The 16,200-nt window shown below is 43.4% G+C and overlaps 1 protein-coding gene across 1 annotated transcript in view; it reads right to left on the bottom strand.

Moving 5' to 3' along the window:
- fer (fer (fps/fes related) tyrosine kinase) overlaps window positions 1-16,200 on the bottom strand; it is a 423,137-nt gene that overhangs the window by 112,933 nt on the left and 294,004 nt on the right. Inside the window, exon 16 of the mRNA XM_078566022.1 lies at window positions 4,148-4,271. Within this exon, the coding sequence (XP_078422148.1) occupies window positions 4,148-4,271 (124 nt within the window). The remainder of the gene's footprint in view (window positions 1-4,147; window positions 4,272-16,200) is intronic.

Genomic DNA, 16,200 nt, shown 5'->3' with positions numbered 1-16,200 from the left:
TGCCTGTCAATCCTTTCCCAATATACATATACCCACGCATTTCTGGTATCATCTTTGTAAATCTTCTCTGTACCCTCTCCAGTGCCTCTAAATCTTTTTTATAACATGGCAGCTAGAACTGCAAATAGTATGCAGAGTGTGATCTAATCAAGTTTTAATATATATCAATGACTTGGATGAAGAAGCCAAATGTATGGTTGCTAAAATTGCTGATGAGACAAAGATAGGCAGGAGAGTAAGCTGTAAAGGGGACATAAGGCGTCTGCAAAGGGATATAGATAGGTTAAGTGAGTTAGGCAAAAAATTGGCAGATGGAGTATAACATAGGAAAATGCGAACTTGTCCACTTCGGCAGGAAGAATAGAAAAGCAGTATTTGATTTAAATGGTGAGAGACTGCAAAATACTATGGTACAGAAAGATTTGGGTGCCCTGGTACATGAATCACAAATATGTTAGTATGCAGGTACAGCAAATGATTAGGAAGGAAAGATTAGGAATGGAATATAAGAGTAAGGAAGTTTTGCTACAGTTGTACAGGGCGTTGGTGAGGCCACAACTAGAGTACTGTGTACGGTTTCGATCTCCTTACTTAAGGATATAATTACATTAGAAGCAGTTCAGAGAAGGTTCACATGACTGATTATCTTATGAGGAAACCTTGGACAGACTGGGCCGGTATCCATTGGAGTTTAGCAGAATGAGAGGTGATCTTATTGAAATATAAAAGATCCTGAGGGGACTTGATAGGGTGAACGCTGAGAAAATGTTTCTGCTTATGGAGAGATGAGAACCAAGAGACACAATCTAAAAATAAGGGTCTCCCATTTAAGACAGGGATGAGGAGAATTTTTTTTCTCCGAGGAGGTCATTAGTCTGTGGAATTCTCTTCCCCAGGGTGTAGTGGAGGCAGGGTCATTGAATATGTTTAAGGTTGGGTTAGATTGACTCCCTTGTCATCAAAAATCTAAGGATAAAGAGGGTAGACAGGAAAGTGGAGTTGAGGCCACAATCAGACCAGCCTTGATCTTATCAAGTGGTGAAACAAGCCCATGGGGTCAAATGGCCTACTCCTGCTACTATACCATATGTTTGTATGTACAGATTTAGCATAACTTCCATACTTTTCAATTCTATCCCTCTAGAAATAACCTAGTGCTTGTTTTTTTTAAAATGGCCTTGCTCACCAAAGCACAACTTATAGTGATTGATATACTTGTACTCTGAGATCCCTTTGTCAATTACTTTCCCATTCTGCAAGTTTATTAACATCTTCCTGTAATTTGTTGTAGTCTTCCTCGGTATTGAGTATCTGCCCCCAATTTGGTCTCATCTGCAAATTTATAAATTGCGTTTTAGATTCCAAAGTCCATTCACATTAATGTAAATGATGAAAAGCAGTGTCCCACCACTGATCCTTGTAAAACACCACTTTCCAGTTTCTGCCACTTTGAACAACTACCCTTTACTCTCACTCTCTGCTTTCTGTCTTGAAGCCAGTGAGCAATCCATTCTATCACTTACACCCTAGCTCTACAATCTCTGACCTTATTCATTAGTCTATTATGGGGCAACTTATTTAAGGCCTTTTGAAAATCCAGATAAATTACATCTACTATATTACCATTGTCTCCTCTTTCCCTGTTCCCTCCTCAAAAATTCAGTAAGGTTGGGCAAGCATGATTTTTCCTTTTGAAGTCCATGCTGACTGTTTATTATTATATTTCTCATTTCTGGATGTTCTTCTTCAGTAAGGATTCCATGATTTTTCCTACCACTGATGTTAAGCTAACTGGTTTATAATTCCCCGGACATGTTCTGTACCCCTTCTTAAATATGGGGATTACATTAGCTATCAGTCAGTCCTCTGGCACGATACCATTTTCTAACGAATTATTAAATATGAATAGTAATGCCTCTGCTATCTCTTCCCTATGTTCTTTTAAAATATGTGGATGCAATTCGTCCAGACCAGGGCTTTATCCTCTTTGAGTTTGTTTATTTTATTCAATACATCCCCCTTTTCTTAATTTTAAATGCACATACCTCATTGTTCATCTCATCATTCATGTCACATCTACCTGTTCTATCTCCCTGGTAAAGATGGAAGAGAAATAATTATTCAGTATTTCTGCCATCTCTCTACCATTACCTGTGGTATTATCCTATCTATCCCTTAATGGCCAATTCCCATCACAGCCTTCCTTTTTATTGATGTGCCTGTAACATATTTTACTATTTTGTTTTATATGCCGTAATAATTTAGTTTCATTGTTTCTCTTTGCCTCCCTATTTTTTGATTTCTCTCCTAATCTCTTCATATTCTCTCTTTATCTGCACTTCTCTGCTGTCTATATGTTTAACGGATGCCGCTTTCCTAACCTTCAGTTGTTCCCTTATGTCTCTATTCATCCGTGGAATTCCATTAATGTTAATTTTGCTCTTTTTAGCTGAATATATTTTTCCTGCACTCTGCTGAACAACGTTTTAATTGTTTCCCATTGTTGTTCTACATCGTTGTTGCCAATATTGTTGCCCATTTTATTTGCTCAAGTTTTTTTCTCAGCCCCTCAAAATCAGCTTTTATACAATCTATTAACTTGGTTTTCATTATTCTTATATCCTTATCTATCTTAAAGCGTAGTACTGTGGTCAATATGACCTAGCAGTTTCCCTACTTTTACTTCTCTCAGTTTATTCGCCATTACTAGATCCAATAGCAAATCCTTCCTTGTTGGGCTTTTTACATATTGAGTTAGAAAGGAGTCCTGTATATAATATAGGAACTCCATTCCGTTATCCCCTTTTTCTACCTCTTCTGTCCAATTAATATCAAGATAGTTGAAACCCCCATGATTATTATTCTACCTTTATTTACTTAATTCCATAATTTGTCTGCATATTTCTTCCTCCTCCTTCCTTCCACTATTCAGTGGTCTGTAGACTACACCTATTTGTGTTATGGATTATTTATCATCTTTTATTTCCATTTTTGTTTTGCTGTTGTGTCCCTTTTTCTGACTGCCATTATGTTATCCCCAATAAGTTCAGCTACTCCACCTTACCTTTTTCGCTCTCTAGCTTTTCTAAATATACATACACCATATAATGTTTAATTTCTAGCCTTAATTTTTCTGTAGCCATGTCTCAGTGATCCCTACAATGTCTGGTTCCTCCCAATGAATGGCTGCCTCCAGCTCCGCTGCTTTATTATGGGCACTGTGTGCATTGTTGTACAGACATCTTAAGTCATATTTAATAGAATTTTCCTCTCACTTTATATTTAACTTTATCTCACTTCATATTATAACCTTTTTAGGCTTCTGTTCTATAATACCCTCGCTTACTTTATTCTTTCCTATATTCTCATGCCCTGTTCTGTTTACATTTAGGCTGCTTACATTTCTTGTAAATACCTCTCCCTGTCTTACTAGGTTCAAGTCTTTGTCAAGTATCGATTTATCCTTTCCGCCAAGACAAGGATCCCATCCCAAAGGGTTAAAGGCGACAGGGAAATTTTACTTGGAACAAAAAAAAATTCCACCGATGCACCTTCAAACATATTTTTACAGTATAATACATTAAATTACATGGAACTTGCTAAATTTTCCCTTTTTTTCTTCCTAAAAAGTTAATATCTATGTTAAAATGTGCTTTTGTTACTCACATTATCCATTTATATGACATTTTCTGGTTGCCTGGGCTTACTGCAGATATAACAATCGTAAAACTTCTTTGCTGGCAAAAAGTAACAGCAAAATTTGAATAACACAGTGGGGAGATTCAGAGGTCACATTGTTAGAATGCTAGAGTGCTGCTGCATCTATCTGTATGCAATCAGTGTCATAAAACAGGGTCAAAAAGCAGAATACGGCAGATGCTGGAAATCTGAAATAAAAATAGAAAATACTGGACATAGCAGGTTATGGCAGCATCTGTGGAGAGAAACAGAGTTAACGTTTCAGGTCAGCAACCTTTCACCAGAACTGCATTTGCAGCATTTTCTGCTTTTATGTAATAAAATAGGATGTTTTGGAAAATATAAGTTCTGCAGCATCCACAAGCTTTTTCTGGGAAAATAAATCACCTGGAATTGGAGAACAGTGAATTGGAGAACCCTATAGATGGAGTGGGAATATTTTCCTTACCTGTGAATACAGTTTTTCCCTTCAAGGTAAGCCATACCAGCAGCAGCATCCAAAGACATCTTCACAAGCTGTTTCATTTTTAACTCATCTTTCTTCTTTCTTAAAAATGAAAGGAAATCGCCACCTAAATATTAAACAAGATATAATCATGTGGTGACGATATCCCCTCAATTTACGGATTTTTAGAGAGCGATGTTTATAAACCACACATTTATTAAACATTAGACTGAAATTATAATAAATAATGCTGTTAAACTCAAGAGTTAATCTGGACATTTCAGATCTTCTCCACCGGTCATCAATTCTTGATTTGCATCCAGGTACAAGAGGCAACAATTTTTATAGTCTGGAATTCTCCCTCTTGTCTTACATACAACTAAATACCTTCAGCTTTCACTTGTTATGCTTTGTGCTAGGTCTCCGAGTGCACACCATTCAAAGCAACAATTTCTATCAAGCAAACTATACTTCCAAGAGAATCTCACTTCCTATTTAATAAAAGGGCAGCAGTACCTTCACAACAAAACGATGGTGACCTGATTCAGCACCCAGCCAGGGAAATAAAATTTTTAAGTCGTCAGTTAGTAATTGTCTACATTAGAAAAAAGTAGTATACAGAAGCTAAAACTATGCACTCAATATTTAAAGGAAGGTGGCGAGGGCACAGATGAAGTGGAAAATTTTCAAAGAGCTTGGAAAGGCCTGGGATGTACCAAACTTAATAACATGTGGATCAGATGGACAGCCTCGTACAGGCAGGAGAGAACAGCAGCATCAGAAGGCTACATACTCTTCAGGACAGTCCTTGGTAATCAGGATATTGGAGAGGTCAGCAATCAGATTGAGGGAAAGGTCTGTGATCAGGAATGAGGGAAGAGGGTCCCAATTGGGGTAGTTGTGAAGAGGTCAGCAACTGAGTTGGGGGCTGCTGGAGATCAAGGTTTTGGAGGGTACAGAAGGAGGCTGGCAATCTGAGCCTTGTGGGGCGGAGAGGCTGGCGATCAGGCTTTAGTAGTCGAAGGCTTCCTTGAGCGGCCTGGGGAGGGGAGACCTGCACCTCCTGGCCCACAGAGTGCTGAAAGAGGTACTTATTTTAGGGATCAGACAGTTCTTGTCTAGATCTCACTTGTTGATCTCTGGGGAAAGCCATGCAGCAACAGTAAATTTTAAATCGGACTCTCAAATGGACTGGAGTACCCCAATTTACATACGTTAATCAAGTGTTCCACTTCTTCACAGAGCATCTTGATACCCCACATGCATGGCACAGTGAGGCTGGGGTCAAATTCCCCATATTTCACTCTTTAGAACCACCACCCGTGATCTGTCACGCAGACAGAGAGGCGTTGGGGAGGAAGGGCCTTAATATTATGTCCTATAATTCTGAGTTTCATTTGAACCACAGATAAAGTGGAAAAGGTGAAGAAAAGAATTCTTAAATGGTTAATGGAAGGAGAACACTCTACATGGAATAAGCCACAACAATTCATGCATACAATTACAAGTATATATTCACAGGCGTTGTTGGTAACCATTTTCATCAAACACGTGTCATTTTATTCACGATTCAATTTTATACTATTTGTTCAAGAAAATAAAAAGTTTCCTGATAGGGCATTATCAAATTACTTGACTTTATTCTTCCTACCTTTGTCAATCCTATTGAGGCACAATTTTAAAAAGTTTGCCATTTTAACCATAATTCTAAGTCCACCTGTTATTGTACATTATACCTATGGACATGCACTTTAAGGTCTCTCACTTCCTCAACCCCTCTCAATGCCCTTCCGTTTATTGTGTATTCCCTTGCTTTGTTTGCCCTCCCCAAATGCATTGCCTCACACTTTTCCGGATTGAATTCCATTTGCCACTTTTCCGCCCACTCAACCAAACCATTGATATCATTCTGGAGACAACAGCTATCCTCCTCACAATCAACTACACTGCTAATTTTTGTGCCATCTGCAAATTTCCCAATCAAGCCTCCCACATTTAAATCCAAATCATTAGTATGTACAACAACAGCAAGAGCCCCAACACTGAGTCCTGTGGAATACCACTGGAAACCGCTTTACATTTGCAAAAACATCATCGGCCATCACCCTTTATTTCCTGTCACTGAGTCAATTTTGGATCCAACTCACCACCTTCCCCTGTATCCCATGGGTCATTTTTCTGACCAGTCTGCCACGTGGGACCTTGTCAAGTGCCAAATTAAAATCCACGTAGACAACATCCACTGCACCACCCTCATCAATCGTTCTTGTTACTTCCTCAAAAAATTTGATTAAGTTAGTAAGACATGATCTTCTCCTAACAAAACCATGTTGACCATCCCTGATCAACCCACACCTTTCTAAGTGACAGTATCCTGCCTCTCAGAATTGATTCTAATAGTTTGCCCATCACCAAAGTCAGACGGCCTGGCCTATAATGTTCTGGTCTATCGCTTGTACGCTTTTTAAATAATGATACAGCATTCGCAGACCTTCAATTTTCTGGTGCCGATTGGAAAATGATCATCATTCCCTCCAGTACATCCTCTCTCGCTATGCTTATTGTATGTAATATTTCACACGTCTCCTCTTTAGCTAGAATGTCTGCATCATCTCTCTCCCTAGTGAAGACAGAGACAAAGTACTCATTGAGAACCCTGCCCACATCTTCAGCATTAACGCACAAATTACCATGTGCATCTCTGACAGGCCATACCCTTTCCTTAGTTATTTTCTTGTTCTTAATGTGCTTTTAAAATATCTTTGAGTTTTCTTTGATCTTACCTGCCAATATTTTGTTTGTATCCTCTCTTCGCTTTCCTAATTTCCTTTTTTAATTCAAGTCCCGTACTTTCTATACTCCTCTTGGATTTCTACAGTATTAAGCTTTTCTGACTGTCATAAACTTTCATTTTCTGCTTTATCTTAACCCTGTATGCATCTGGATAACCCGAGGGCTCCAGATTTGGCAGTACCGCCCTTTTCTTTGTGGGGAAATGTCTATACTGTGCTTGTAGAATCTCGCTTTTGAATGCCTCCCACTGATTTGACACCGTGTTCCTCCTAGTAGCTGTATCCAGTCCACTTTCACCAGTTCATCTCTCAGCTTTGTAAAATTTGTCTTCCCCTAATTTAGAATTTTTATTCCTGTCCCATCTTTGTCTTTTTCCATAATGATGTTAAATCTAACTGTATTATGATCACTATCTCCAATATGGGGTCCTCCACTGCTACATCATCCACTTACCCGGCTTCATTTCCTAATACGAAATCTAGAATTGCACTCCCTCTCATTTGGCTTGTTACGTGCTGGCTAAAAAAGTTCTCTCAAATGCAGTTCAAGAATTTTGTGCCCACTGTGTGCTTCACACTGTTCATATTCCAATTGATATTAGGATGGTTGAAGTCCCTAACTATTACAGCCCTATTTTTTTTTTGCACTCAGAGATTTGCCTACATATTTGCTCTTTTAACTCCTTTCCATTATTCGGGGTCTATAGTACACTCCTAGCAGTGTGGCTGCCCTTTTTTTATTTATGGGGGAGAATTGTCTCCCTGTTGGACGGGCCAGTCAGGCTGGTCGGGAGTGGGCGGAGTCGATCGCCACCCGCGATCGGCTGCGCGCTGCCATTTTATGTGGGTGGGCCAATTAAGGCTCAGCGCTAACTGTGCGGCCGGGGGGAGGAGGGAGAGTCCGGGCCTGCGCTCTTCCTTGCAGAAATCTCCCTGAGGCATGGAGCTCAGGGAAATTAAATTCATGTTGAGAATTTTAATAAAGGAAATTAAAAACCATTGACACATGTCCCCTCATGTGACAGTGTCACATGAGCTAGGACATGTTTATGAAATGAGCAAAATTTATTTATTAATTTAATAAAACATTCATGAAACCACATCCCATCCGTGGATGAGGTTTCACGAAAAACGCGAAGGCTGCTTGGGCTCTTTACCTGCCTGCTAACCTTAAGGTTGGATGGGCAGCATTGAGGATTAGTTTAATTGGTTTATTAATGGCCTTAACAGGTCTTTGACGGTTTGGCTGGCGCACGCCCGCTGAACGGAAGATCTGAATGACGCGTGGTAATGTCGGGATGCACACCTTTTATGCATTGGCGTGCGGGGCCCACCCCCGCACACCGACGTGAAAATTCTCCCCATGAGCTCAACCCATATGGCCTCATTTGATGCTTCACGTAGTATATCATTCCTCCTCACATCAATTGATTATTTAACCAATAATGCTACACCCCCCAGCATTTTTGGCCCCCTCTCTATCCTGCCTGAAAACCCTATATTGAGGGATGTTGAGCTGCCATTTTTGCCCCTCTTTAAGCCAAGTTTCCATTATAGCGATGATATCATGCTGCCATGCATCTACTTGTGCCCTCAGCTCATCAGCTTTATTTGATTGTATTTACATATGTACCTTTTAACACTGCCAGATTCCTGTGCTGTACACTTTTTAACCTATGCTCCTTCTGTCTTTCAGAGTCACTAATTCTCCATCCCCCATTCTCTGCTCTGAATTTGCCTTCAGGTTCCCATCCCTCTGCCAATCTAGTTTAAACCCTCCACAACAGCACCAGCAAATCTCCCTGCAAGGATATTCATCCCAGTCCTGTTCAGGTTTAGGCTGCCCAGCTTGTACAGATCCAACCTTCCCCAGAACCGGTCCCAATGCCTCAGAAATCTGATGTCCTTCTTCCTAAACCAATTTTCCAGCCATGTGTTCAATCACTCAATTCTCCTATTTCTACACTCACTAGCGCATGGAACTGGAAGTAATCCTGAGAATACTGCTTAGGTGGTCCTATTTTTCAATCTCCTTCCTATCTCCCTGAAATCTGCTTTCAGGACCTCATCCCCTTTCCTACCTAAGTCATTGGTACAAATGTGGACCACGACCTCTGACTGATTACCCTCCCTCAGAATGGTCTGCAGCTGCTCCGTGACACCCTTGACCTTGGCACAAGGAAGGCAACACACCACCCTACAGTCACATCTATGGCCACAGAAATGCCTGTCTGTTCCCCTAACTAATGAATCCCCTATCACTACTGCTCTTCCTTTTTTCTTCCTCCCTTCCTGTACAGCAGAGCCACCAGTGGTGCCACAAACTTAACTCTGACTGCACTCCTCTGAGGAACCAGTATTCAAAATGAAAACCAATTGCCGAGCGGGACTCCAGGGGAGTCATGCACTACCTGCCTAGTTCCCTTGGACCGCCTGGCGGTCATCCATTCCCTTTCTGCCTCCAGACTCCTAAGCTGCAGTGTGATCATCTCTCTGAATGTGCTATCCATGTAGCTCTCAGCCTCATGGATGCTTCACAGTGACTCCAGCTGCCGCTTGAGCTCCAAAATCTGGAGCTCAAGTTTCTGCAGCTGGTGGCACTTCCTGCAGATGTGATCGTCTAGGACACTGGTAGCATCCTCCACTTCCCACATATTACAGGGCACATATTCCACACAACCGAGCTGCCCTGCCATGACTTTAATTTTCTTCCCTAATGGTAACTTTATTTTACTTTGGTTTACTTATACAACCAGTTACTTAATTTGCTGATCTCACTTGCTCTCCAGCAGAGAGGTTGATTTACTTGATTAGCCCTGCCCTAGCCTATAGCAAACCTAAAACAATAAATTAAAGTTAAATTCTAAATTGCAAGCAAGCAGTAGTAGATTTTATAAAAGATGAACCCATAAAAATTAAAATTTCATTCACTCACCAAACTGCATCAGTTGCACTTAGAACATATGTTTGGTTAAGCTAGATAGGTTGCTAATTTTTCCAATAACTCGCTTAGCCATACAGAACAAGATTCTAAACTAATACTAATAATTGTACAGTTAAATTGTCACAATTGTCTGAACAATTCAACCTTTTCCTGTTATCAGTATAGCTGAACTTAACTGAGACAGCAGCAGCAGCAGCAATGCTACAATTAGCTTCACTATCTCTTGGTTAGAGAGGGCAAAAAATCTGCCAAAGTTCCTGCTCCTGGTCACTATTGACTGACCCTACTGCAAGAGCACATACGTGAATACAGAACAGTTGAGAACAGCCATCGTCAAATTAAAAGGTGGAATAGGCTCGAGCGGCTGAAGGCCTACTCCTGTTCCTATAACACTGCAGCTACCACACATCCTCCAAATTTATCTGTAATTAGAACTTTGCTGCTGGGTCAGTGGGTAAGTGGATAATGCAGATCACTACAAGAGTATTGTGGCCAATTATAGGCACCACACTTTAGGGAGGATGTCAAGTCCTCAGAGAGGATGCAGAGGAGATTTACTAGAATGGTACCAGGGATGAGGGACTTCAGTTATGCAGAGAGATTAAAGAAGCTGGAATAGTTCTCATTAGAGCAGAAAGGTTAAAGGGATGTTTAATAGAGGTGCTCAAAATTATGAAGGATTTTGATAGGAAAATCTGTTTCCACTGCAGGAGGGTCAGTAGCGAGAAGAAACAGATTTAAGGTAATTAGCAAAAGATCCAGAAGGAAAATGACAAGAATTTTTTCATGCAGCAAGTTGTTATGATCTAGAATGCACTGTTTGAAAGGGTGGTGAAAGCAGATTCAGAAGAAACTTTCAAAAGGGAACTGGATATATACTTGACAAGGTTAAATGCGCAGATCTATGGGGGAAGAGCAGGGGAGTGGGGCTAATTGCATAGCTTTTACAAAGAGATAAACAAAGGCACAAGACTCACTTTGCTGCATGATTCTATAACACAGGACGGAATTTTACATTTGGCGTGCGGGGGTGGGCCCGACATGCCGGAAAGTAAAATGATGCACAATGACGTCGGGCTTGTGTCCCGACGTCACCGTGCACCATCGTGATATTTCGGTAGGCAGGCGCGCTATGAGGACGAAGGTACACCCGCCATTAATTAATGGGCCAGTTAAAGCCCTTGAGGCACCAATTGAATTTGATTTTGCGCAGCCCATGCGATTTTTCAGGGCATTGCACGGGCGCAACAGGCAGGTGGGTAGGCCACATTTTCAAAAGTCTCATCCACGGGTGGGATAAGAGGAGCTAGTGGGCTCGCTAATGCAAGTTGTTAGTACTTTAGATTATAACTTACTGCTACTTGCTTGTGTGAACAGGACAATTACATTTTGCTCAAAGCTGCTTTTACAGAAATAACAGGCTTTAGTTCAAGACTCCGGAGGAGTCATAACACTTGGGGGCCTTCCAGGTATTAGGCAGTCTTACCTTACCCTGGGAACGGGGATTGTAGTCTCCGCTAGAGACACCTCCTCTGAGGAGGAAGAGAGTGCCAGAAGGAGGAGGAGGCCAGGTGTCCCTATTCAGCCTCCAGGGGAGCTTCAATATGCCCGAGGTGCAATGCTGAAGGAGGTTCCGCCTCTCAAGGAAGACAGTGACTTCCATCTGTTAGATGATCGGCCCTGAGATCAGCTCCAGTTGTGCGGGTGGACACCCCATGCCAGTGGCGCTGAAGGTCACGTGGCCCTCAACTTCTATACATCCGGCTCTTTCCAGGGGTCGGTGGGTGATCTTTGTGGCGTCTCCCAATCAGCTGTCCACAGTTATGTCAAGCTGGTGTCAGATGCTCTGTTCAGGCGTGCATTGACTTTCATTCACTACCTCACAAACGAGGCCAGCCAGGCAGAGCGAGCCAGCGATTGCTGGGTTCCCCCGCATCCAGGGTGCAATCGACTGCACTTATGGCCATCAAGGCGCCAGCGGGTGAGCCGGGTGCCTTCGTCAACAGGAAGGGATTCCACTCCATGAACATGCAGATAGTGTGTGACCATAGGATGCAGATTCTGCAAGTCTGTGCAAGGTACCCAGGCAGCTCCCACAACGCTTACATCCTGAGACGCTCTCAGGTGCCGAGGCTCTTCAGTGCTCCAGTCCAGCCTGATGGATGCCTGCTGGGCGACAAGGGCTATCTCCTCAAAAGGTGGCTCATGGTGCCTCTCCGCCATCCAAGAACTGAGGCCGAGCAGCGATACAACAGGGGCCATGCCTCCACAAGGGCGGTGGTAGAGAAAACCATCGGTCTTCTCAAGATGTGCTTCCGACGCCTGGACCATTCAGGGGGCGCACTGCAATACCCCAGATCGTGTTTCACTGATAGTGGTTGCATTCTGGGCTCTCCAAAATCTGGCACTGGAAAGGGGGAACGCAGTGGAGGAAGAAGATGTTGACGCTGCTGCTCTGGCAGTAGACGATGAGTCCAGTTGTGAGTCCAAGGACGAGCACGGTCAGAGAACTCTGAGGGGATAGACGTTGACCTGGGCAACCTCCAGGGAGGCAGGGACACCCGGGAGGCTTTGATTCAACACTCCTTCAGCTAGCCTCCAAAGATGAACCACCACCACATGCCAGGTCTGCAGGCTCCATACTTGATACCTGACAGGAACATTTGCTTAGTGAGCAACATGCACTATGTGCCATTTCAGTAAAGCTCAATGACAAACAAGTCACTGGTGGCTGTTGCTGATACTACGCCCACCCAAGTCTTCAGATCACGGAGGGACCTAGGCAAAGGGACAAGAGGCAGGATGGCTAGTGGACAACTTATAGGGATACCCATTACTCTCATGTTCATGCCTCTTTGTAAGACCACCAGTGCTACAGAGGAACATGACAATGAAGTACAACGAAGGCAAGGATTGGAATTGAACAAACCATTGATAAAAAGATCTGTTTCACCAACCATTGTTTGTAGGTGGTGCAACCTGTTTAATGCTTGGCACTGTGGGTCTTTACTGACTGGATTAAAAGTTATCTTGTTCATCTAATAAAGCTTTAAAAAAAAACATAACATCATGGGTTACCCTTCACCTGCAGAACTAACGAAGCACCCAGAGGCTTGCTGAAACAAACACATTTATTGATGTGGTGCCTGGCATACATAAATCAAATTAAATGTAAAGGTGTTCTCCATCACACCTACTTATAAAGAACCTAAAAGTGGGGCAAAAAAATAACACCAGTGATAAGCCCATGTTGTGCCGAAGGTGATTTATGTTTGCGTTTATGGGTGCTACGTCTAGGTGCTTCCCCCTCACTGGCACCAGCATTGGAGACAGCCTGCTCACTCTGCTGTCCTGTTGGCCTTGGCGGGCGTCCTTTGGCCCGTGGAGCCAGTGCTGGCCCCGCCTGGGAGGGAGTGGCCAGTGGCACGGCTGGCATCTCCCCAGTTGCTGCAGCCTCATCGGGTGCCACGGTCACTGGCAGAGGGACGGAGGAGCTGCTGCCCTCATCCGGAGCACCCTGAGAGGAGCTGGCAGAGACGACAAGCAGCGCGTGCGTCAATGTCAGGTTGCTTTAGACCTCCCTACTCACCATTGATGGATGGACACTCAGCTGGGATACTGGGTGCCCAATCCATCTCCCACACTGACAGTGACCATCTGAGGTCATTGCTGATGGGAGGGCTTGCAGATCCGAGCACATCCCCAGGAATCCCTGATTGAGCTCCTGGAGCAGCCTCTCCATGAGAGTCACCACTTTCTCCATGGAGGAGGCATTGCGCTTGGCCATGAGGGTCAACGCAGTGCTCATGCTCCGCATGGACTCCTCCACTGCACCGATGTGCACCTCGTTACATTATGGGAGCTGACCCTTGATGCCACCTCCTCCCAGGCATTTTTGGTGAGGTGGGGGGGGGGGGGGGGGGGTGCCTCCTCCTCCCATCCCTTGGGACAAGGATGTCCCGGCGTGCTGCCACCTCCTCCAGGAGGACAGTGAGACACTCGTCAGAAAGCCTCGGAGCTGACTGCCCTGCCGACCTGCCCTCCCGCCTGCCCTGTTCTGCTTGGACGTTCTGCATCACAATGGTACTGCAAAGTCACTGGCAGCCTTCTCATGGTTGCCTGCACCATTTTTGAAGAGGCCGCTGGGTCGCCATTGGACCTGGTGGACATTGAGTTCCCACCCCCTCATGCTGATGCCGGAGACGCGCATTACGTTAGGCGGACCTTAATTGGCCTGCCCACATAAAATGGCGGTGCATACACGATCGAGGGCGGCAGTCGGGTTCCCGACCGCCCCTTGTCCGCTCCCGCCAGACACGGGAAAAAATCAGGCCACAGTGTTTACCAGGAAGTTCACTCCATTGTACTTAATTAGCTGATTCAGCTGGGGCAGTAAGTGATTATTATCCACTGCTTTAAGTATGTGCATGGATGTCAGGTGAGTATTTGGTTCAGTGATATCCACAATTATTTGGTTCAGTGATACCCACAACTTTTCAAAAGTTAGCATGTGAAATACTTATGAGAGATACTGGAGGGCTGTTGCCATTAAATCACAGTCCATGAGTGGTGATCTTAATAACTGAAGGAATGTTAGGGAAAATTAGTGGGAAAATATCCTTAACATCACAGAATAACTGGGAAATAATTATGATATAGAAACATAGAAACTAGAAGCAGGAGTAGGCCATTCATCCCTTCAAGCCTGCTCCGCCATTCAATATGATCTTGGCTGATCCTCTATCGCAACGCCATATTCCCACTTTCTCTACATACCCCTTGATGCCCCTAATATCCAAAAAATTATCAATTTCAATCTTGAATATACTCAGTGACCTGGTCTCCACAGGTTTCTATGGTAGAGAAGTCCACAGGCTGACTACTCTCTGAGTGAAGAAATGTTTCCTCTTCTCAGTCCTAAATGGCCTGCCCCATATCCTGAGACCGTGGCCCCTGGTTCTCAACTCCCCAACCAGATGAAACATCCTCCATGCATCTAGTCTGTCTAGCCTTGTTAGAATTTTATACATTTCAATCAGATCCCCTCTCATTCTTCTAAATTCTAGTGAATACAGGCCCAGTTGAACCAATCTCTCCTCATACGACAGTCCTGCCATTCCTGGTATCAGCGTAGTCAACCTTCGCTGCACTCCCTCTATGGCAAGTATATCCTTTCTTAGGTAGGGAGACCAAAACTGCATGCAATACTCTGGATGTGGTTTCACCAAGGCCTTGTATAACTGCAGTAAAACATCCCTACTTCTGAACTCAAATCCTCTTGCAATGCAGGCCAACATACATACCATTTGCCTTCCTAATTGCTTGCTGCACCTACTTGTTTACTTTCATTGACTGGTGTACAAGGACACCCAGGCCCCTTTGTACATCCACATTTCCCAATATATTACCATTTAAATAACACTCCGCCTTTGTTTTTCACACTGAAGCGTATAACTTCACATTTATCCACGTTATACTGCATCTGCCATATGTTTGCCCACACACACAACTTGTTTAAATCGCCCTGAAACCTCCTTGCATCCTCCTCACAACCACGCCCAGTTTTGTGTCATCAGCAAACTTCGAAATATTGCATTTGGTTTCCTCACCCAAGTCATTTATATATATCGTGAATAGCTGGGACCCAAGCACTGATCCCTGTGGTACACCACTAGCCGCCGCCTTTCATCTGGAAAAAGACCAATTTATTCCCACTCTCTATATCCGGTCTGCCAACCAATTCTCAATCCTTGCCAGTATATTACCCCAATCGCATGTGCTTTAATTTTGCCCACTAGCCTCTTACACCACATCCACTGGTTCTCCCTTATCTATTCTACTAGTTACAGTCTCATAAAACTCCAGTAGATTAGTTAAGCATGATTTCCCTTTCATAAATCCATGCTGACTTTGTCTAATCCCGTTAATGCTTTCCCAGTGTTCCGTTACCACGTCTTTTATAATAGACTCCAGCATTTTCCCCACTACTGATGTTAGGCTAACTGGTCTGTAATTCTCTGTTTTTTCTCTCCCTCCTTTTTTAAATAGTGGGGTTACACTTGCCACCCTCCAATCTGTAGGAAATGCTCCAGAGTCTACAGAATTTTGGAAGATGACCACCAATGCATCTAATATTTCCGGGGCCACTTCCTTTAGTACTCTGGGGTGTAGATTATCAGGCCCTGGGGATTTTTCAGCCTTTAACCCCATTAATTTCTCTAGCACCATTTTTAAACTAATATTGGTTTCCTTCAATTCCTTCGTCTCACTAGACCCTTGGTTCCCCAACATTTCTTGGAAATTATTTGTGTCCTCTTTTG

Source organism: Cetorhinus maximus, chromosome 2 (genome assembly GCF_964194155.1).
Source record: "Cetorhinus maximus chromosome 2, sCetMax3.hap1.1, whole genome shotgun sequence".
Taxonomy (NCBI): domain Eukaryota; kingdom Metazoa; phylum Chordata; class Chondrichthyes; order Lamniformes; family Cetorhinidae; genus Cetorhinus; species Cetorhinus maximus.
This window is presented reverse-complemented; position numbering and strand designations above follow the sequence as displayed.